Source organism: Pseudopipra pipra, chromosome 9 (genome assembly GCF_036250125.1).
Source record: "Pseudopipra pipra isolate bDixPip1 chromosome 9, bDixPip1.hap1, whole genome shotgun sequence".
NCBI classification, from domain to species: Eukaryota; Metazoa; Chordata; class Aves; order Passeriformes; family Pipridae; genus Pseudopipra; species Pseudopipra pipra.
Window position 1 is genome coordinate 14,447,901 of NC_087557.1, and position 21,473 is coordinate 14,469,373.

At 36.9% G+C, this 21,473-nt stretch overlaps 2 protein-coding genes across 10 annotated transcripts in view; one reads left to right on the plus strand and one right to left on the minus strand.

Annotated features, from left to right (window-relative positions):
- Nucleotides 1-2,329, plus strand: part of BCAR3 (BCAR3 adaptor protein, NSP family member) — a 90,963-nt gene extending 88,634 nt beyond the window's left edge. For all 6 annotated transcript variants that reach the window (XM_064663959.1, XM_064663958.1, XM_064663962.1 and 3 more), the window contains 2 exons: nucleotides 392-604; nucleotides 1,406-2,329. In XM_064663959.1, coding sequence (XP_064520029.1) covers nucleotides 392-604; nucleotides 1,406-1,593 — 401 coding nt within the window. In that variant the 3' untranslated portion in view covers nucleotides 1,594-2,329. The remainder of the gene's footprint in view (nucleotides 1-391; nucleotides 605-1,405) is intronic.
- Nucleotides 2,330-2,748: 419 nt separating this feature from the next.
- The window catches only part of FNBP1L (formin binding protein 1 like), a 57,160-nt gene continuing 38,435 nt past the window's right edge, over nucleotides 2,749-21,473 (minus strand). The window contains exons 6-17 of one of the 4 annotated variants that reach the window (XM_064663984.1): nucleotides 21,107-21,211; nucleotides 19,798-19,926; nucleotides 17,608-17,754; nucleotides 16,622-16,825; nucleotides 14,150-14,308; nucleotides 10,700-10,714; nucleotides 8,630-8,739; nucleotides 7,894-8,026; nucleotides 7,349-7,443; nucleotides 6,722-6,870; nucleotides 6,172-6,330; nucleotides 2,749-5,097 (exon numbers count right to left, since the gene is read on the minus strand). In XM_064663984.1, the coding sequence (XP_064520054.1) occupies nucleotides 5,090-5,097; nucleotides 6,172-6,330; nucleotides 6,722-6,870; nucleotides 7,349-7,443; nucleotides 7,894-8,026; nucleotides 8,630-8,739; nucleotides 10,700-10,714; nucleotides 14,150-14,308; nucleotides 16,622-16,825; nucleotides 17,608-17,754; nucleotides 19,798-19,926; nucleotides 21,107-21,211 (1,413 nt within the window). In that variant the 3' untranslated portion in view covers nucleotides 2,749-5,089. Of the gene's footprint in view, nucleotides 6,331-6,721; nucleotides 6,871-7,348; nucleotides 7,444-7,893; nucleotides 8,027-8,629; nucleotides 8,740-10,699; nucleotides 10,715-14,149; nucleotides 14,309-16,621; nucleotides 16,826-17,607; nucleotides 17,755-19,797; nucleotides 19,927-21,106; nucleotides 21,212-21,473 lie in introns of all 4 variants that reach the window. The other 3 variants (XM_064663988.1, XM_064663986.1, XM_064663987.1) reach the window with 3 other exon arrangements.

A 21,473-nucleotide genomic window follows, 5' to 3' on the forward strand; every position in this document is an offset into this window, starting at 1 on the left:
TTTCTCAGAACATTTCTACAAGAGAATGGGTAGACAGTGAAAACTTTTTAGCCTCATGGAATTTATTGGAATGACCCAGATTTTGAAAATGTTTTAAAAAAATCTATTTTTAAAAAAATGTGTTTAAAATCTCTGTGCTGCTCTGTAGTAATTCAGCAGAGCCTTCTCCTGTAGCATATAGAGCTTTCCATCACTAATTTGTCTTGGTCTTCTCCCCCAACCAGTTCGCTGGAAACTGGTAGGACAGGTATATGTGAGGTCAGGTGATAATTCGAAAGATGGAAGACAAACAGTACTTTCCACCTTAAAAGAAGAATACTGGCAGTTACAATACCTTCTTCAGCTAGCAGGTTTTTATGTCTGATGCTGTGTTTGTTACCCTCTATCCCAGAGACCATCAGTGCTCCGCAGAACAACATAACAGTGCCACTGCTGATGCCTCTTCTTACCTTGCTGGAGCGTCAAGCTGTTGTTTTTGAAGGCACGGAGCTGTGGGAGAGCACTGACCAGAGCGGGGAGATAATGCTGCGGCACTTGGCCACGGCCCGTGCGATAGCGCAGCACGCGCAGAGCTTCCACCGGGCTGCGGAGCAGGCGCTGAGAGGTACGAGAAGCTGCTGCTCAGCAACAGCACGGGGGGTTGTGTCTCTGCATAAGGGCCACCACAAGTCTGTGTGAGAAATTCCTCTCCTCTCTGACAGGAGCTGAGATAGCAGCAAATGTCCTGCAGGAAACTCAGCCTGAGGACAACATGAATATTGTTTAAAAGCAGCCAGTAAATTATTCATCACTATAGTTCTCCAACAAGCATTTTTGCTAAACATACTCAAAGTTCTCAAAGTTAATATGCTGACCCTTCTAGCAACTGAATAGAGGTACAGTAAGGACTGAGGATAACTTCCTGTCTTCTGTACAATTTAGAATTCCTACTCTGATTATTGCAAATAAAACACCACCCGTGATAACAAGATTCTTTACAGCAGTGTGAGATGCAGCACTCAGATCCTGACTGCTTACAGCCAGAAAACAGCTACAAATTAGTTATGTGATTTTTTTTTTTTTTAAACTTGCAGTGGAAAAGTTAAGGGAGTGAAATATAACCATTTCTGCACGCAGCATGTATACATCAGTAATGATATTTAAGGTCAGGCTATAATGACAATTCTAGAACATTAGAACTGAACAAAGGATAGCCTGTCCCAGTGTCCCTAGAGCCATCTGTGTGCTACTAGAATGTCAAAGATGGAAAGGATTTTCACTGTTTTACTAGCTTGTGAAAATCACTGTGCAAAAGGAATGCAGCACACTAAAGCTTATTTGGGGAGAATACAGTTTAAAAGCCATTTTTACAGAATAAAAAGCATTTGCCTGATGGTGGTATTGTGGGATTCTTTTTACTTACTAGGTTTCCAGCCAGATGAAGAGCTGAGTGAAATCTTCAAGACAGAATTTCAAATGAGATTGCTCTGGGGCAGCAAAGGAGCACAAGTTAATCAAAGTGAAAGATATGAGAAATTCAACCAGATTTTAACTGCACTTTCCCGAAAACTGGAACCTCCTCTAGTGAAGCTGGTGGAACAATTAAGTATATAAGACTCTGTAAACACTATTTAAAATTATATACTTGAAATAACCTTAGAATTCTTCTGGCAATTTGATACTGCACAGACCTCTTGCATTTCACAAGATGTTTAGAACTTTAAATGCACAATGCACACTTGTTTTAAAACTACTGATTTCTAAACAAATTATTTATTTACTGTGACATCAAGTCATTTAATGATCCCTTTAAACAGTTGGTTATTCCTTTATTTCTCCAGAGTTGCAATGTTTTAATGATGCCAATGAGTAAGGGCATTGGCATCTTAGTATTAAGATGAAGCAAACACTGTAAATAAAATGATAGATTAAGTATCTGACATGGCAGAAAAATTGTTGTATAATATTCCTTTAATGACTATAAAACACTGTAAATAGAATTGTGATTTGAAGTGTATCTTTATGCAAAATAATTTGCATATTTAGAGATCACAGAAATACTGCAGGTTGCAGAAATGATCCTTTATCTGTGACCACAACACAAGGCTCAAATGTCACTGTGCCTGTGAAAGTAGAAAATGAGTTTGTCTATGTGTTGGGACAACTTATGTTTTTTTTAAGACAGCACCTGTAGTGCTTTGGCTTTTGCTGAAGCCTGCACAACAGCTATGCTGCCAGGAATGAATGATGAAATGACAAGAACAAACAATCCAGATAATTAAAATGCTTTCAGACATGAGTAAATGTGGGTGTATGTATGCATTAAAATTACTTCATTTACTGAGGTGAATGACTTGGGTAAGTATTTTTTCTTTTCCCTTGGATGAAGGCAAAGTATAAGGTGGTGGTAGCATTTTTTACAGGAAATTGGCATAGACAGTGTTTATTATATAAAGTGTTTTAGCAACAAATTCCACTTTGTCACATACAGAACTGGTATAAGCATTATCCTCAGAGGTTGTACAACTATTTAAGTAAGAACTACTGTTAGAACTGGATGTGCTTGTTGCCAGTAAGCCTGTTTCTGGAGTGAGATGTTACTTAGAGCACTGAAAGTATTTGAGTATGCTAACAACAGAACCAACACCAAAAATCTGTTCCTCCAATCCACACTCCCCACAGAGGTTTCTACCACCACATCAAGAGTTTACAGACCTTACACTGAAAGTCTCCCTGTTGATCTTAACAAAAGACAAATGGGGAAGCTAATTACTTAGACCATGAAAAGATTTTTTTATTCCATGAAAATATTCTCAACAGAGAACACTATTTTTAAACAAAGCATTTAACATTTAGGAAATCAACATGTGCACAAAAAAGGATTAAAAAATTACTGGAAAATGTCAGATGCTTTAAGACAACTCACATTCAGAATTTTAGAATAAGTGATTTATAACTAGCTGTGCAAGTACAAATGTTTTTTCCTATGTTTAATAACCCCCATACAAGTTGCACTATCCATCTTGAAAGCAACCTGCCTCCAAAGGAAGCAAATCCTGGTTTTAGAAAAACAAACAGTAGCGTGAAGAGAGCATTTAGTCCTTTACCAGGCAGTGTTATTACTGACCTGCAAGGCTGTTAGCCAGGCAGACCACAGGCCCTTTAGCAGAAAATACACAGATCACATTTCCTCCTTTTCACAGAATTACAGAATCACAGAATATTCTGAGTTGGAAGGGACCCACAAGGATCATCGCGTTTTTCTCTAACTTTAAAATAAAAAAAGCACTAGATTTTAAAAAAAAAGAAAAACAAACAAAAAACCCAACCCCAAGCCCAACAAACCCCCCAAAAGCCCCAAAGCCAAAAAACTACCTAAGTAGTTTTGTCAGTATTGAGTAATGTCACATTATTATATAAATAACCCTGTATACAAGCTCCAAAAATCTAAACTTTAGAGTTTAATAGGCCCCATAGTACACTAGGTCAAGCTGTGTAATAGTGGTATACATAACAAAAGGAATAAACCTCTACACAAGTCACTCAAATTCAGTTTTACTGGTAGTACAGTTTCTAATAACACTGAAATGAAACAGAATCCAGCACTGCTGCATCCAAATATTGCTTCAGACGCCAGAAAAAGAGGATGTTTTAATTATTATTTTATAATATGCTGCTGAACAGCAGGTGGCTGGGTTGACAAGCTTTCTTTGATACAAGTATCCCTCCCCCCAACATCTCTAGTCTAATTCTTATCACCTTAATCAATCAGATATGACGTATGTATTAATAGAACCACAAATGGGAGGCAAGACAACATAAGCAATAGGGGCACTGCAGACAACTATATTTACACGTATAAACATATCCAAATTTCAATTGTTTACAAGTAAAAGTGCACATAGATCATTAACAAAGTATCACTCAAATTTCAACTGGTCCATACAATGAAGCATCACCTGGAAATGGACTAGCACTGCAGTAATTAAACTTGGAACTTCATAGTGAAAAACTAAAAGACAGTTTCCATAAAAATCTTTTAAAAAAATATTAAAGTCAAATGAAGAGATACACATTTCAATGTATAAAAGTAATGAGATACACATTTCAATGTATAAAATTCACGATGCACCATGTATCCAGTAAAGTAGAGCTCTAGAAAACACCTACCGTGGCTACCTCAGCAGCTGCAGCACTGTGGAAAGAGCTGAGACACAAAGCCCTTGTGGGATACTGTAAGTGGTAGTGTTGGCAAACAGCAGATTTTAGGCACTCTAGTTTAAGGCAGCTTTTGAATGGCAAGTGGTTGACTTCTGAAAACAGTCATTAGCTCGCAGTGGTGAATCCTCTGGTTGTGTTCCAGGTTTTCAGTGCTCACAACAGGTTACTGAAGGCTGAAGATGGACCACAGGTCTAGGAGTTTCTCTTGATTGCATTGTAGGCTAGAGCTGAGATGTATTAGTTCCCCAAATTAAGAAAACACATTACGGTCTCTTATCAGTTATGCCAAAAATCTGGAATGTAATGATGGTTGCAGTGGTATTGTTATAGCAGCATACATGGATACTGGGATGAAACTCTAGTGCCAAAGATATTTAAAGAAAATGATTTGTTACAAAATAAGACAAGCACTGATGGCAAAGTGTTACACAGAACATGCCTGTCCTAGGCATGCAGGAGGAGGTTAACAGCGAGCATGGAGGCGGCACAGGCAGACTGATAACTGACATGGTTCTAAGTGACTGCCAATTAAAATGAGTTGGAAAAGAGCATAATTGAGAAATCAAAACACTGCACAAGCTAAAATATAGTTTGTGCACCTGGAACAACCTAGAACAATGAAAATAAAGCAATTTTAGGAGCAGTAGCCTTTTTACTCTGGTAATGGAACTCTATTTTCCTGCACAAATTCAAGATTGTGTAATACATCCTTACCTATATATGGAGATGCTAAGATGTTAGTGACTAAATGTATGTCTGCATGCATTCATGCAACTAGCTTTTACCCTTGGGCCTCCCAGTCTAGTACCCCTCCCCTCCCCACCCCCTCCCCCCCAGCAGCTGCATGTAACCTCCTTCAAGATCTCGCCCATTTTCTCAGAAACCCGCTTCAGGAACCTGCAGTCCAAGAGGAAAAAGAAAAGAACAAAGTTACTGAAGGCCTTTAGAAGATAAGAGAAGCGTGCTCAGTTCTAACAGGCCATTCTCAGTGGCTACACATCAGCCTTGTACTTAATTCCACAAACTCTCAGTAGAAATACGAGTTACAGTTTTTAGATAAGCTTTTTTTTTTTCATAGTAATCAAGTAGTGCAATGCATTTTCCAATCCTCAGTGATTTAACAATGAGGAGAATTACTGTACATTTAAGACCTTGATTTCAAACTAAACACAATACAATTCAGAGAGTTAGTTTACAGGCACAGATTAAGAATATAAAATCATTCCCTTATCAGGAGCAGAGAGAGGTTTCAGTAAGACATCAAGCATTACATGTGGTCTCTTTTTGTTTGTTCAAGGTATCTAGAGTTAAAACAATGAAGTTGTGTCCAATACAGAACATTCTACATTACAAGTACTGAAAAGGAAGGAGACAGGCAGGTCAGCGAACTTTCTGTCCTTCTTAATCGTAATGTTTTTTCCTGAGTATTTTTTTTGAACTTTCAGAATCAGAAAACATTTTCCTGTTTAAGAAGTGAAAGCTGCCAAGTATTTGCTAAGGAAGGAAATTAATAACTTTCAGTAACTGAGTTCAGTTAGTTATTAGAGGAAAAAGCCCTCTGTTTTAATCATATAATTTAAGTTATAAAAGTGGGAACAGTAAATCTTAGAAATCTTTAAAACTTAAGTATTTTTTCAGTTCTCTATAAAAACAAAGTATTCCACAGAACGAGCAGGAATCCTGGTCCAATCCATAGCTGAACTGGATTTAGTGCTTTGTAAAGCAAGAACTCTAGATCAGTTAAACAAAGCAGAAGACATTGGTCAAAATTACAGACCAGTGTAAGATGCATAATTTACTGTGGTTATCTCTGAAAAGAACTATAGCAAACTTCCAATGCAAGCAACAGATCATTGCTGACTTCTGTAATTCTTTCCGTGAACCTGCATAACTTACTATTTTTCCACTATTTTCCCTGGAGAATGTACAACTGAAAGCTGCCAGTTTACTGTTAGATATAGGTTACTGCACCTTTGCTGTTTTTCTCTAGCGTTACATCTATATATGATGTTGGCACATAGCCTTCCTCTCCATTATGTCTTCGAGCTCTTGTCCACCCATCTCCTTTGTCCTCCTCAATAATGTACAAGACTTCCCCTTCTTTCATTGCTAGAGTGCCTTCATTATGACCTGGGAGAAACAAGAGGCAAAAAAGTCTCAGTGTTCACACAGAATTTCAAGTCATTTTTTTCCCAGGGCTCAGTTTCCAAATTATATATAAACAGGAAGAATAAAAAATCTGTTCAAGAGAACATATGGCCAAACAGACGTACAGAAAAGAACCTAGTCCAATTTGAAAAGCTGACCATTTGCCAATAGCTGTGCTAATATTTATCTTAAAACAGCACAAATGTACTGCTCATGAGTTAAAGTAATTCATAAAGTATTTTCACTGATCTTATAAGCAACTGGTTGCTCATACAGTTAATTTACTTTAAATAATTTTACCTGTCTTCTCTATAAAAACTAATCCATGCCTTGTAATAACCCAAGGAATCACAGTGCATGTTGTTAACCTTACCATCAAATGGATATATAGCCTTGCAATGTCCTATAGCTGGTAATGGATCATCATCTTCAAACTCATCATCAAACTCATTTGGATGAGTGTGTTGCTGTGGTGGACTGCGAACTTCCTGATTCGCATCATCCGTGTAGCTCCCTTCAGGGCTATAATGCAATGATTGGAGCATGAGGACTCAGGAGTTCATAGCTCTACAACTCAGAACATACATGCATCACAGAAAGGGCAGACCTGGGAATTCCTGTTAGCAGGTTTTATATTACTGCTAGAGGTGATTTTCTGAAAAAACTGACCTAGCAAAAGCTTAGACTGAATTCTGCTACAAAAACAAACAAATTTGACATACCTGTCTCCATAGAACATGGAAAACTAGTGTGAGCCTCAAGCAATAGAATAAGATAGCATTAAAAGGCACTGCTATTTACTGAGCAGGTGTTTCAATCAGACTATTTTATATGTTACCATAATGGCATGAAGTGACCTCTAGAAGTCAGAGCCAGTAAGATTTTCCTTTAGAACGACACAGACTTTCAGAGTATAAGTAACAACCATCCCCTCCTCTTAACTACCAGAGAGATGTACTGATTCTAGCTAAGACAAAAGCAGTAGAGACAGAATAGTGACCTCTCTCGGCCCTGTGTTACAAGGTGGTTGATATCGCTGCTGTGCCGCCTGTCGCTTCTGGCTGCCACTTTACCTTCAACTTCAGAAAGCCAGGCCTTGGGGGAAAAAAGATAAATACTAGTGTCAAAGAAAACTCGATTCTAAACCAGCAAATTTAACAAATGCACTTAAGTGCATACAGTTCACAGCCACAGAGAGACTGCATGCAGATGTCAAGCCTCATAATTACTTCATGTGAAGCATGAACTTATACTTAGCCTATACTCCATACTAGTCTTAAGGAAAAGAAAAATCTTTAATCCCGTGTGAATCACAGAATAACTGAATAATAATACATTCTTCTGAACAGTTTACATCTTTAATAACACATCCTCATTCTAGTTAGATGAACACACCTGAAAATATGGCACCCCACAAAAAATGCTATCAGGAGCACTTTCTTAAAACAAGTAGTTTTTCTGGGTGCTATATTTAAAAGCTGTAAGGCAAAGTACAGTTGTACCAATCATCTACATTTTCCAAGAAACTCTATTTTAGAGTCTAACCTCATTTTTATGTATTTCCATCCGAAGACGGTCCATGTTGCTCATGGTCTCAGTTAATTTTGGTTGCAAACTGCTTGGATCACCCATTTGGGGATTTTTCTCATAAACATCCTTCATTTTGATGAGGGCATCTCTAAAAACATACAAAACACAACAACAGTTATGAAAGTTACATACATCAGTACTGATTCATTAAAGCTAAAATAATGTGTGTGAGATCCAGACCCATGATTAGGTACTAAGCACAGAGATGAGGAACTACTGGTCCCCTACACCTTGCCTAAATCCTTCTCCCATTCTGTCCTCTTAGCACTTTGCCTTCCTTTCTTGTGTTGGGCATAGGCACACAAGGACTCCAACTGTTGACTCTTCTCTATCCAGTCTCAGTACTGTTTCCCATATTGTTTTTTATAGATAATTTCCTAAACATTAGTAACATTCTTAAGGCACTAAGTGACAGCTCTCTTGCTGAACAGACCTATGCATTTTTTTAATGCATGATTTTAGAGCCAATGTTTCCTATGCAGTATTAGGATCAAAATGAGTAATATAATAAAGCAGAAGGAAGCAATGCTAATAAGAACCTACATACAACAAACTATGAACTTAAAAATGCTTGTTAATAGCCTGGCCTAGTAGATTGTCTCCTAGCTTTTGAGCACTGTTGGATTAGGTAAGAGGACTCCAAAAGAAACAGTGAGAGAACCATGACAGAGCTCCAAAAAAATGCACTCACTTTTGGTCTGTTTCCTTCTGTAGCTCTCTGTTAAGTTCATCAATCCTCTGTTGCAGTTTCTTGCGTCTTTGTTCTGGAGGGAGATGGCTGAAGTCTTCTAATGCAGGGCCCTGCAAGCAGAAATACCATGGAATGAGTTACATGCACATACCCGGGCAGCTGAAGTGACATATCCACACATGGACAGTGTTCACTGGAAGCAGGATGGACCTTCTTAAAAACTCTACTCGACAAACAGCTCTACGAAAGACCGCAACAGAATAATGCATGTTCTTGCTGCCAGTGCAGTCATTCATTCAAGGTTCTTTCTGCCTTCTGTAACAGTTGGCTCACAGAGGTAATTCAAAATTTGTACACTTAACTTTTTTTCTGAAAGGCTGAGTCATGTACCTCCTGTTACATCCACTGCACTCAAAGCAGATTTAGAAAGGACAGAATTAATTACTACAGAATTACTTCAGAACAATAATCTGTGTATATAATAATACTATGTAGATATAATTGTTTCTTTTTCTGGAGCGTGTTCTATGGTGATTTGGATGCTACCAAAAGAAAAATACTATATTTTGGATCTTCATTCCAAAGTACTATTACAGTTCTCTTCCAGAAGTTCAGCAATTCGAGAAAACATTAAAACTTTAAAAGTTCTGATGGATTTTACCTTGAGTAAAACCAGTTCATGGAACACAGAAAAAGCCTTTATAATATCAAAACTTTGACCTAAGTTTATTAATCTGAATCCAAATATTGCTCAAATATTCCAACTAACCTTTTTACTATTAAAAAAATCCAAAAAAATTAGGGAGGGAAAAAAACCTCTTACTTCCCAAACCTTAAAAAAAGCCCCAAACCAAGCAACTTAAAGACCACCTATTGTTATGAACCTAACCCTGCAAACTTGTTTGCAAACTTGTGCCAAGATTATAAGCAGGATGGAAGGGCCTGGATATGAAATGCATGGGAAGATTTTTACATTGTCTTGTGAGTTTGTTGTGAAAACTCTTCCCCTCAGGGTGACAGACAGCGACAGTGTTAAGAAGGAAATATGGTACACGTCATAATAACAGAAGGTTGAATTCCATCTTTTGGGTTCCCAGTTGCCTAAGGAAGTTGGTTTTAGCACAAGAAACCTACTTGCCATTACAGTTAACCCTCCATGGAGGCAAACCAAACTGGACAGCATTTCTTTTGTCAAGAAGAAATTTTACAGAAACTTGACTGTTGAGATTTTTACATCAGCAGCCTCAGGCTTGGGTGCCAAGTTTCCAATACCCCCCCTTAAGATCTTCTTGCCCCACTCAACTTCTTGGATCTTTTGCACTTGTAAAAATTAATCTCACTGCTTTTTAAGAACGCAATACAAGACACCATAAAAGTAGGAAAATCAAGATATAATGTTTCCAAAATAAAATAGAAGTGTTCCTTTCTGAAGGACAAAAAAATCTTGAAATCCTTTCAGGTTTTTTTACACACTACAAAGAAACAAAAAGACAATCACATCCTCTGTATCATTCTTCCCTACAGGTCAGTTAAAATCAAAGTATCCTAAAAGAAGAATCAGAAGAACAGAGGTCTTTTTGTGAATTTTACTGATTTACTCTGCAAAACAACAGTACTGATTAAGGTGTGGTTTTCATTTAATGTAACAGCTTTCTATATTTCTAACCATAAAGGATCATCTCCCCTGCAGTTTTTTTCCCAAATTCAAAGGAGTGCAGTATTCAATATTTGTTCTTTACACAAATTTTGTAATCTTTTCATATAGTATTTTATGCTGCTTCAACAATTTTCCTGACAAAGAAAAATCACCAAGTATTTCCATCATGACCAACTCGTGAATACTGGTCAACTCTAAAAGTCCCAGGTCGCAGATTTAGTTGCAGCCAGATCACAAGTCTAATTGCCTTACATTAAGCATGGATGATTAAGAAGACTGTGCATATGAGTGGAAAATCTGAAGATGTATTTCAGCACCTGACTTAAAGCAGTTATGATATGGAAACACTTTCAAAGATTACTTTCATGCTATCTTAGGAGAAGTACAGCAGACAGATCAGCACACGGGCTTACCATCTTCACCGACCACTGCACAGTTCATTTGAAAACAGAAAGAAACGGGAAATTACTTACATGCAACGACCAGTTACGAAAATGATTAATGCCTAAAAATCTATCTTTAAAATATTACTTAAGGATTGACATTTTCATTTATAAAAACACAGTTTACTAAAAGCACAAGAATTGCTTTAAGAATTACTGAAGAAAATTAGTAGTGATAATGGGTACTTTAACTTATGAAATTTTAATAGACAATTTCATTAAACTACTTTTGAATTTTAGTGTTTTGAATAACAGGCTAAAGACCTTCTATTGTAGGAAAAGAAACACACACAGAGCCAACATTGCACAAAATAGCAGAATTTGATGATGATGGACTGATCACTCATATGCAAATAATTTGTTAATCATAGCTCAAAATCCACTACCATGACTTTTACAAATGTAATTTTTACAATGCATTTACTTTATTATCACAGTAGATCTAGAATAAACAAAGATATTTTTTAAGTTTAGAAGTAATTAATTTTACTTTCTGAAAACAGCATTTGGGTTGTTGTGATCTAAAGATGTTTTAGTCCAGATAAAAATAAAGACATTTAAGATTTTATCCTTCAAAGAAGCAAGTAAAACATGGGGGCCAGGAGTTAGTCTTGGGTTTAACATTCACAGCATTTTGAAGATCTCCTGTGCTTTCAATGACTTTGGATAACCCTTTCCAGAGAAACACCAAGCAACTTAGGAGATTGATATCTCAACCTCACTTATGACTCCCTCAGCACTTGTTAAGGCTGTTGATTGGGGCACACTCACAAAATCAGAATTTCTAGCAATGAGGGAATTAAAGCACCTTCACAAATGATACTTTGGTAGAAAACGGAATACAGTTCAAGGATGCAAAATGGCATAAATAAACTTCCTGTTCCCTTTAAAAAGAGTCTTCCAAGCAAACACTATTAAGGTTTACATATTGCTGCTGCTGCTGCATCTGTTTATGTACCAAATGGCATTGAGCACAGACTGTCATAAGCACTGACACCTTCTGGAACTGCTGAGATTTCAAAGGAGAAGCAGCAGCAGGTAGCAGCAGTACTAATAAAGGAAGTTACAGTTGCTTACACCTTTATTCAATAACCTACTCTACTGCTACTGTTTGCTGCTTTTGCTCTACATCACGATAGAAAAATCTACTGCATGAAGCACAGAACTAAGAAAGACTGGTTTTGTGATCTCCAGGGCCTTGAGAGAAATCTTGTACAGGGCATGTTAAACACAATAACCAGTATTCTTACTGTCTGATATATGCCAGCTCATGGACAGAGCTCGGTAGAAGCTGAAGTAAATTAAATACATTTTACACAGGCAGACAATGACAGGACAAAGGGGAATGGTTTTAAAGTAAAGATAGATTTAGATTAAATGTTAGGAAGAAATTCTTTATTCAGAAGATGATGAGGCACTGGAGCAGGCTGCCCAAGGAAGCTGTGGATGCCCCATCCCTAGAAGTGTTCAAGGCAAGGTTGGATGGGGCTCTGAGCAACCTGGTCTAGGGGAAGGTGTCCCTGCTCACGGCAGGGGGGCTGGAACCAGATGATATTTGAGGTCCCTTCCAAACCTTTTTATGATTTTATGGTTTGGTAGTTCTGTGTGTCAGTACCACTGGGACATCATTTTCCAGGGACAAAAATCTAGAAAACAGCATCATGTATGAGCAACTATTAAGCATTTAATCAAGATATATTATAAAGATAAGACTGATCAATGAGAAAAAAAAAAATCTGTTAGTATTCCAGTATAGATTTATGCTGAAAAGACTTAAAAAATATGTGATAATGTGATGTCTGTTAAAATGCTTGCAAGGAAGTTCAAAATATATAAAAATTAAATGTTTATCTTGAAGATTTTACAGAGATTATTTAATCTTTTGGCATGTTTGAGTTAATTGAGATCTGTACGATACTAGTGATCCTCCCTAATTTTAAATAATACTATCCTATATTAATTCAATTTTACAACATGAACAATGTATTTAAAAAAATCAAAGACAGAGTTTCATTTTCCATTAGCATTCTGTAGTTGTTAGCAGATGATCTTTTGCTTCAGTAAAAGGTTCTAGAACTACTAGTACTGCAAAGGTAATGATTTGTAAGCCAGGAGTCAATACATTTAGTGATCAACAAAACTGAGGTGTAATCAAGACCTGTGCTATCTAATCCAATTAGTTCCTCACTAAGTACTAAAGAAGAAACACTACCTTCATGACCAGACCAAATTATAAGTGATTCAGAAGGGGAAAGTAGAAACTGTCCTCCATATATACTTAGAGGACCACAAGAATTTTCTAAATAATGGTTGTGGTAGAAAGGGTATTTCCAAGATATCTGGGGGCCTGAAATTAGATGCCACAACATGACTTAAAGAAAATAAGTTTTAACTGAAACTCATTCCATTTCAGAATGACAACAAGGGAGCCTCTAAATTATACCCTTGCTGCAATATAACAAGGTTGTACCTTGATCTCCACATTACGTCAAGAGTAGTCAACCATTCTTGATGCAAAGGAGGCAGCAAGTCAATATTGTTTTGAAACATCAAAATATTATTAATTATATCATCAAATGCATCTAATTATCTCATTATTTGGATCAATAAATATCATCAAACATACATAAACTGAGCAGCCTATGCTTTTCTGTCATAGCAGGGAAGTACCAGTACATTTATCACTAGTACTATAAACGTTGCTAGGAAACCATGTAGTATTTCCCATCTACTGACTTCCAAATAAATTCTATTTGCAGAATATGCCACTATAAATTAGTAAATTAATTGGTAAGTCTCAGTAGGAGGCATTTGGTAGTAATTTTTTCAATATTTTTACCCAAAAGAACCTAGGACAAACAAGAACAACTAATTAATCAGAAAATGCATTAAAACTATAATGCTTTAAAAATCAGTATTCCAAAATGTGCTAGCCCCATGTGCTATAGCAATTGATGTACAGAAGAAATTCAAGTTCTCCCTTCTTGGTTCACTATCTCATAATCAACTACAATTTCAATTCAAATTCAGCAAAGACACCTGATCTATCAGATGATTTTTGTGGTGACTATATAGCCAATGATAAATTACTGCAAAAATGTTACATGATGGTAGGAAAACATTTGTGAATGTGAACAACAATGAAGAAAGGTATCAAACACATGCTGAGCACCCTCTTTATAACACCTTTCTTTTAGGCACAAGTATTTCAATTGTGATAAAGAGTATTTCTATTTTATTTTTAATCTGTTGGTAACTTCTGTATAGTATGATAAAAAGTATTCTAGAAGTGACCTTATAGCTGAAGTGTTACTTTTAACCAAGTAAGCCTTATAACGAGGGTGAAGAGCATTAGAAAAGCCACATCACAAACACACTGTTCATAGCCCATCATGCATTTCAACTTGTTATTGAACTTACCCCTCTTTTGAGGCTTCTGAAAGAAGGAATTCTGGGCTTCCCTGTTTTTATGTCACTCATGCAATAATGCACTGGTTCAATGGAGAATATGGGATACTGGGACCCATTAGGAGTACTGGATGTGTATAAACTAGTAGGGGTTAGGGGTGGGGATTGTGGCTAATGTGGAAATAAAGAAAGCAATAAATAAGCCAAATGTTCAAAGTGATTTTAAAATGAAAATTCTGTCTTACAAAACTAAAATTTCTATCCAACACAGAAACAGCTTGTAATGTTCCAGACATATTAATACTATAACTGTATTGGGTTTAACAGGGTTTCTGTCATGAGTTAGTCTTCAGAGTTACAGGTTGCTGCAGAGAATGAAGGAACATTCAAAAAAGCTTTAGACTCAACACTGCCACAAGATCCTAACAAGATCCCGAAGTTCCTTGTCCCTTCTCTTAAAGTTCTGCTATTGCCAATTTAGTTACAGTCATTCTGGAAGCTCATGCATTCCTGCTCCATGCTTCCTCCTACATATTGAGGTACCCTACCAGGTTAGCCAAGACAGAAATATTAGGTATGTCTATGGAGAATGACTAAAACAAGAAGTATTCTCAATCTCTGTAGTCAGGCTGGACTGACAGGATTGCTGTGTGTCATTCTTAATATCATCATGAGAACTTCCTCTCTTTTCTTCAAATTGCTTCTCTCGTTTTTTGTGTCTCAAACCTCTGCTGCTCTTTCCCAGTTCAATTTTTCTGTACTATTTCCACTGCTGTACAAGTCATTCCCTTTCAAAAAGACGTTTAAGTCTTTGACAACATCAAAAAATAGGTAAATGTTTATCTGGAAGTCAAGACCAGCCATAGTTTCAGCTAAATGAAGGTCCAAGGGCTACCATGAATACTCTAGCTGTAATAAATCAGCTAGTTTTGTATTAGCTAATTTAAGAATATATTTTAAAACCTGTGAATAGCGTTTGGAATTAAATATATATATCTTCTGGTATGTATTTTGCTCCCAGTTGCTGTTTTGTAGAGCACTCCTCCACCCTCCCCAAAAACAGGTGAAAGAAAAGGAACAAAATCTTTCATTTTGTCCAGGTCCTTATGAAGGGATATGTAGTCTGTATACACATATGTACACCTGTGATTCCATACAGAAAACAGTAAGGCTGACTCTGAACACTACATACAAAGTGAACAAACTGGGGAGAAGAAAGAGTAGGGCAAGTCTGGACAGCTTTCTTCAGCTGTCTTCATACTAAGGGACTTATAACTACAGTAAATGCCAAGGTCCAGATTGAAAACCAGTGTAGATTTACAGACTCTCAGAAAGATGTCTTGTGGCCAAACTGGCAATTATGATCTGATTTTAGACTAGGCTGAATCTCACCCACCTCTGCAGACGAATGCAATAAATATGCTCATATATTACTGCATTTAAACTATTATCAATCATTAAATTATATTGCATGAAAAGCAAACAATCAGTTTTCACTTTAACACACAGCTGCAGTTACATAATATACTGAGCATGGAATAAAAAAATCAGCTGTATCCTTCCTTTCTATAAAGATATGCTTTCTTGGAATACTATCAAGGAGGAAAATAATTCCTACCAGTAACAGGCTCTAAGAATAGTTTCCTGTAATAAATGACAGAAACTGGCTTAGACCATTAAAATAATCTCAGAAATTTGTGAGAATCATTAAAATGGCTCACTGATATGCTCCAATACTAAACAAAGACACAGCATAAAATTTAAATATGTATATGCTCCATTATTCATTTTTATATAACTAATGCATGTATTGACAATCTTTTTTATGGATGCACGAAGGCATCTTGCACAGAAAGTGTTAATTGTAATTCATATCATAAGACAACAAAGGAGTCATTTCTATGCTCTCAATTTTTTCTTGAGCGTAGAAATATTTTTACCTATTTCGTAGTAATATTTTCTAGGACATTTACCAGTATGGAGCTTCAACACTAAGTTTTATCAATGAGGTATCATAAACTTTAATGTTTTCAGACAAGTTTTCAAAAGCAGCAGGTATAATAAAAATCTATATAGCACTTCTACATATAAATGTGACATTTAGAAGGGGTTTGCTTTTTATATTATAAAAGACAAATCTGAAGTCTGGCCGATTCCAAAGCACACTCCCCCTTATTTTTACATTCACAATTAACACCTTTTCTATGCAATAGCAGAAAGTCTTTGCAGTATCTTAGAAAGATTTCCCATTACAGTAATGGGAAGCTACTTTTATCAAATGAAATTAAACATTCCCAGACACAAATCAATAGAAGGAACATGAGAAGTATCCAACCCTACTCCAGGCTTCAGATCTCCTTACACATATTTTAAAAGACAGTAGCAGGCAAGGGGAAGGTTATTTTAAAATAAATAAATTTCTGCTTCCATGCACTCTAGATGTTCACATTTTAATTTTCCAAATAATAATTTCTTAATTGTTACCTTTGGTTTCTTTCCAAACAGCCACAGCTTTCCTTTAGCCTTGCCAACTGTAGTTTTTGAATCAATTCTCATTCCTTCCTGCTTTGGTGTACTGATGGTTCCATCAGAGATAGTTCTGTAAATATTCTGACTGTAGTCTTCAAATGGAAAATCTCCAGGAGGTTCAAAACCAGATTTGAAGCAGTCTATCACTAGTTGAGAGTCCTAAACATAGGACATAAGGAGTTTAAAAAGCAAACCCATCAAGAACCAGAGAGAGAAAAAATGGGGAGACAAATTTTTCTTTTAATTGTAGAGATGCAGAGATGGGAAAGTAAGAGCAAGCTCCAAACACGTGCTTTTGGATACAGTGAGTTAAGATAACATATGTTTTTTTATCTCAGCAGTGTTCAAAGCACACTCTGCTATTCAGAATCCATACTTCCCAAATACTTCCCAAGGGTTATCACAGATTTAAAACAGGACATGCTTTAGGGACAAACTACTACTCCACTTTTTGATCTTTCAACATTGGCACAGAAAGGAAGATAACACTAAGGAACTAGATTAGTAAGGTATAATCGGGAAGAACCCGTATTATAAGGAATAAGAAAGAAGTGCCAACAGCTGCAATCAAACGGGACATGGAATGATACTTTGTTAACTGAACACTCTTTACATGATTCAATGCCACATAAAGGAGAAAATACCAACCACACTGGTATTCTAAGGCATTTCAGGATAACCAAAACGTGTCCAAAAGCAAACACAGTAAGAAAGCAACAAAGATCTTCAGATGACATGAAATCAATAAAACAGGGAGAGAGCAGACACCAGAAGTGGAAGTGATCACTTAAGGTTTGAAGTCACCACACTTCTCAAGCAGGCAAATATATTTGACAACAGGAAGAAAAATGCACAGGTTAAGTCAGCCTTTCCCCTCTCCACAGCTTCCCTATCAGTTCAATTGCTCACGCACTTTCAAAAAGTTACTCAGTTCTACTTACTCTGTGTTCATCGACTGACTTTGCTGCAAGGATCATCCCTTCTAAACATTTAGAGATTATTGGAATAACTTTGCGCTCAGAGTCAGCAAAGCCTTTGTAACATTCACTAAGTTTGATAGTCCTTCTTTCATCCATTTCTTGAAGTTGCTGCAAGTGCAAAGAAAGATAAAATAAAGCTTTCATTTGCAGATTTTTTCCCCTTGATCTTGATATATGCAGTTAATTGTGGTCACCACAGTGTAGTACAGAATTTCCGTGCTTTCCTAGTATTTTTATTTGCTTAACAAAACAGAACTTGAAAGTTCTTTCAGGCATAGATTTACGATGCCCAGAACAGTAGTTACGAAGAGTTTATACACTTTGATTTCTAAAAATTATATAAAGGACTGGACTTCCTTTTCCTCCTTCTTGAATAAAGTCCATGTACAGTGTCTATGGGCAACAAAGTTTAAAGTATTTGTTTCATGCCCAAATGAAAACCACTATGAAGAAATTTTACTGATTTCCACATCTCCTCACTCTCTCCTTCTAGTTCCAAGTAATTTCTCTGGTGATAAATATCTCCATCTTGCTTTTATTTTTATACTTTCCAATAAATACTAATTATTTAAGAAATAGGGGAAATTTAAATTATCTGCAGTTTAGACATGATCTCTGATTTGAAATACAAACCATTTCCTTTAGAAGTGTGCAAGAAAATAAAGAAAAGAATACCATTACATAAGATTTGCAAATAAAAGTTTACTGGAACAGAACAAAAAAGAACAAATTCAAGAGAAATACTATTAAGGTCATAGTCCTGGACCTTTCACCTAATTGAAGGTGGAAAGAAAACAAAGACCAACAGCACATACACCAATAGGTTGTCAAAAACTGGGGAAGAAGTTGGATCTTTCCTGCAACTACACTAAGGCAAATGTCTCTACCAGTATTCAATTTCATCTCTCAAAACCAAAGCAATGACCTCCTCATGCTAAACCCCTTTCCCAAGGTTTTCCCACAGAATGTTACCAAATACTTGCAAGGAAATAATAAAAGTGTAATCCCAAGAGAAAGTAGGACTAGGCCTTTTTGCTCTTACTGTAGTGTTCAAAAAACATAAGTACTATCTTACAAGGATAATGGATTTTAACCCTAGAGAAATAAAGGCAGTAAAGAAAAACTCTGGTCCAAGCTACAAAGACGATCAAACTGATTGATTCTCCTGGGAGTTGACTGCAATTCTTCCATCAGTGTGTTAATGTCAGATCTACTGCAGTGCTGCTTAACAGTTAAAATATTAGAAAATTCTTTAATAAGCCAAGGCAATTTCCCCTGTGAATCCCAGACCTTCTATTAAGAATTTTTTTTAAAAAAATATGAACGGACTTGGGCTTCTGGAAAACATCAAGCATACTTAAGTCAATACACCTTCAAATAAAGGCAGTACTTCACTTGCCATTTCCTGACTCCCTGTCTCAGAATCACTTCCCACATCTATTCTCCCACATGGCTGGAGGTACATGCCAACACACTTTTAAACTCTCCTCACCTGAGGCCCCCCAAAGTACTTTAGTTTTGCGGTCTCTCTGTTTTTGAAAGACTGTTAAAAATATCTTAATAATTACATAAAGCATCGCAAGAAATCCCCATTTCAGAATCAAATTATTGATCTTTAACTTTTTTTATGTTTTAGAGAGGTCTGTGGATTGCTGGTAAGTGATGAAGCAATGACCAGCTGGGGGCCAGGGCCAGGGCTGGCACTTCTGCTTCCAATCCACCCACTTTACATCTGTGCATGAGATACACTAAACCACAGTCACCACGTGCTCTCCTTCATCTCTGCCAGAGGCAAACCATTTGCACACACCCCCAAATATCATGACAACTACTGACCAAAACTCGTTAGAATGACTGTTTCACATGCTTGCTGTCACCTACATGTCTCAAATGTTTATTTTGTCAGCAATATTTAAATAAAGAATCTATAAAATATAAAATCTTACAGAAAATGCAACTGAGCATTTTTGTTACAAATCTAAGCATAAATATGGTAAGCAATAAGTCTCATGATAAAACACCAGGTTATATCAAGATCATGCTAATTTCTTGATAAAGTTATCCACTAAAATCCTAAAACTAAAGTTTAAAATTTTAAAGTTTACTTCTTATTTAGAAGATCAGACATACTTTATCTGTTAATTATTTTACCTTATAAATCTGAGGAATGACAATGTAGTAGTGTTTGTGCTGTTCCCCATTAAAGTTCTGTAGTTGTGCAGCATATTCATTTTTGTTTTCATCAGCCATATGTGTGCGCAGGTTTAATTGTTGCTTGGCCTAAACAGGAAAGTGTTACCAGGTTAAACATGTCTTGTGCTTTTCAATGACACACAGCATTATTTTATTTTACCAACTATGCAAAAACATTAGTCACAAGTCATCAAAACCGACATCCTTATATAACTGGAGTAAAAAGAATGTGAGACTTCACATCTACTGACACTCTACAAACCCACTTGTTGCATACAGAGAAAGCAATGATCATTTTAGCTCCTTTAGCCACCCTGCTTAAATGCATATTCTAAAAAACACAGAAGTGACTGAACATATATACTACAAGATACCAAACATCAGAAGGAGTTCTTGTTTAAGGAAGACAGTCATCACAACCATCCAGAGGGACCGTCACAAAGTTCAACAAGGCCAAGTACAAGGTCCTGCACCTGGGTCAGGGCAGAGAATGGATTGAGAGCAGCACTGAGGAGAAGGACCTGGGGATCCTTGCAATGAGCACTCACAGCCCAGAAAGCCAGCTGTGTTCTGGGCTGCATCAAAAGCAGCGTGACCAGCAGGTCAAGGGAGGTGACTCTACCCCTCTACTCTGGTGAGACCCCACCTGGAGAGCTCCCAGCACAGGAAGGACAGGGACCTGTTGAGGAGAGTCCAGAGAGGATCATAAAAAAGAACAGAGGGCTGGAGCATCCCTCCTATGAAGACAGGCTGAGAGAGTTGGGATTGTTCAGCCTGGAGAAGGCTCTGGGGACACCTTAGAGCCCCCTCCAGTACCTAAAGGGGCTACGAGAGAGCTGGAGAGGGACTTTTTACAAGGGTCCTAGTGATAAGACATAGGGGGATGGCTTCAAACTCCTAGAGGGCACATTTAAATGAGACATTAGGAAAAAATTCTTTACTATGAGGGTGGTGAGGCACTGAAACAGGTTGCCCAGAGAAGCTGTGGATGCCCCATCCCTGGCAGTGTTCGAGGCCAGGTTGGATGGGGGTCTTCAAGATCCCTTCCAAGCCAAACTATTCTGATTCTATCTAAGCAGCATCGTCTCGAGACTAATGAAGCATCCTCCCTTCCCATGCTGCCTTACATTTCACTATAACTTTGATTTTGCACATAATAAGCAGGCATATTTTATACACAATTTTATACACTCCTTGAATGTTGTTCCAGTAGTGATGACAAACATGCAAATAATATATTATTTTTAATAAAGGCCACTGCCCTTACCTTCTCAACATCAGCCTTTGTCGCATTAGTGTCATTGTCCAGTCGTTCATAGCTTTGCTGTGCCTTCTCTGCCTCTCTGCATTCTCTCTCAAATTTCTTTTTGCTCTACAAAAGGCACAAATCTACTGCTTCAACAGCCACTTTTCCCATTCAGTTTCATATATTAATTCTGAATTCTAAACATCAAAGCTTCCATCTAAGTATCTTAAATTCACTAAGTACCTTTAAATAAGCACATTGTTATCACAACAACTACATCTAAAAAATTTTCAACTTTTCTATTTAAAACTTATTTCCTTGAAGTATCAGCAAGGAAACTGCAATTATGCTACAAAGTACAAAATACACAATAATCCATTACAAAGAG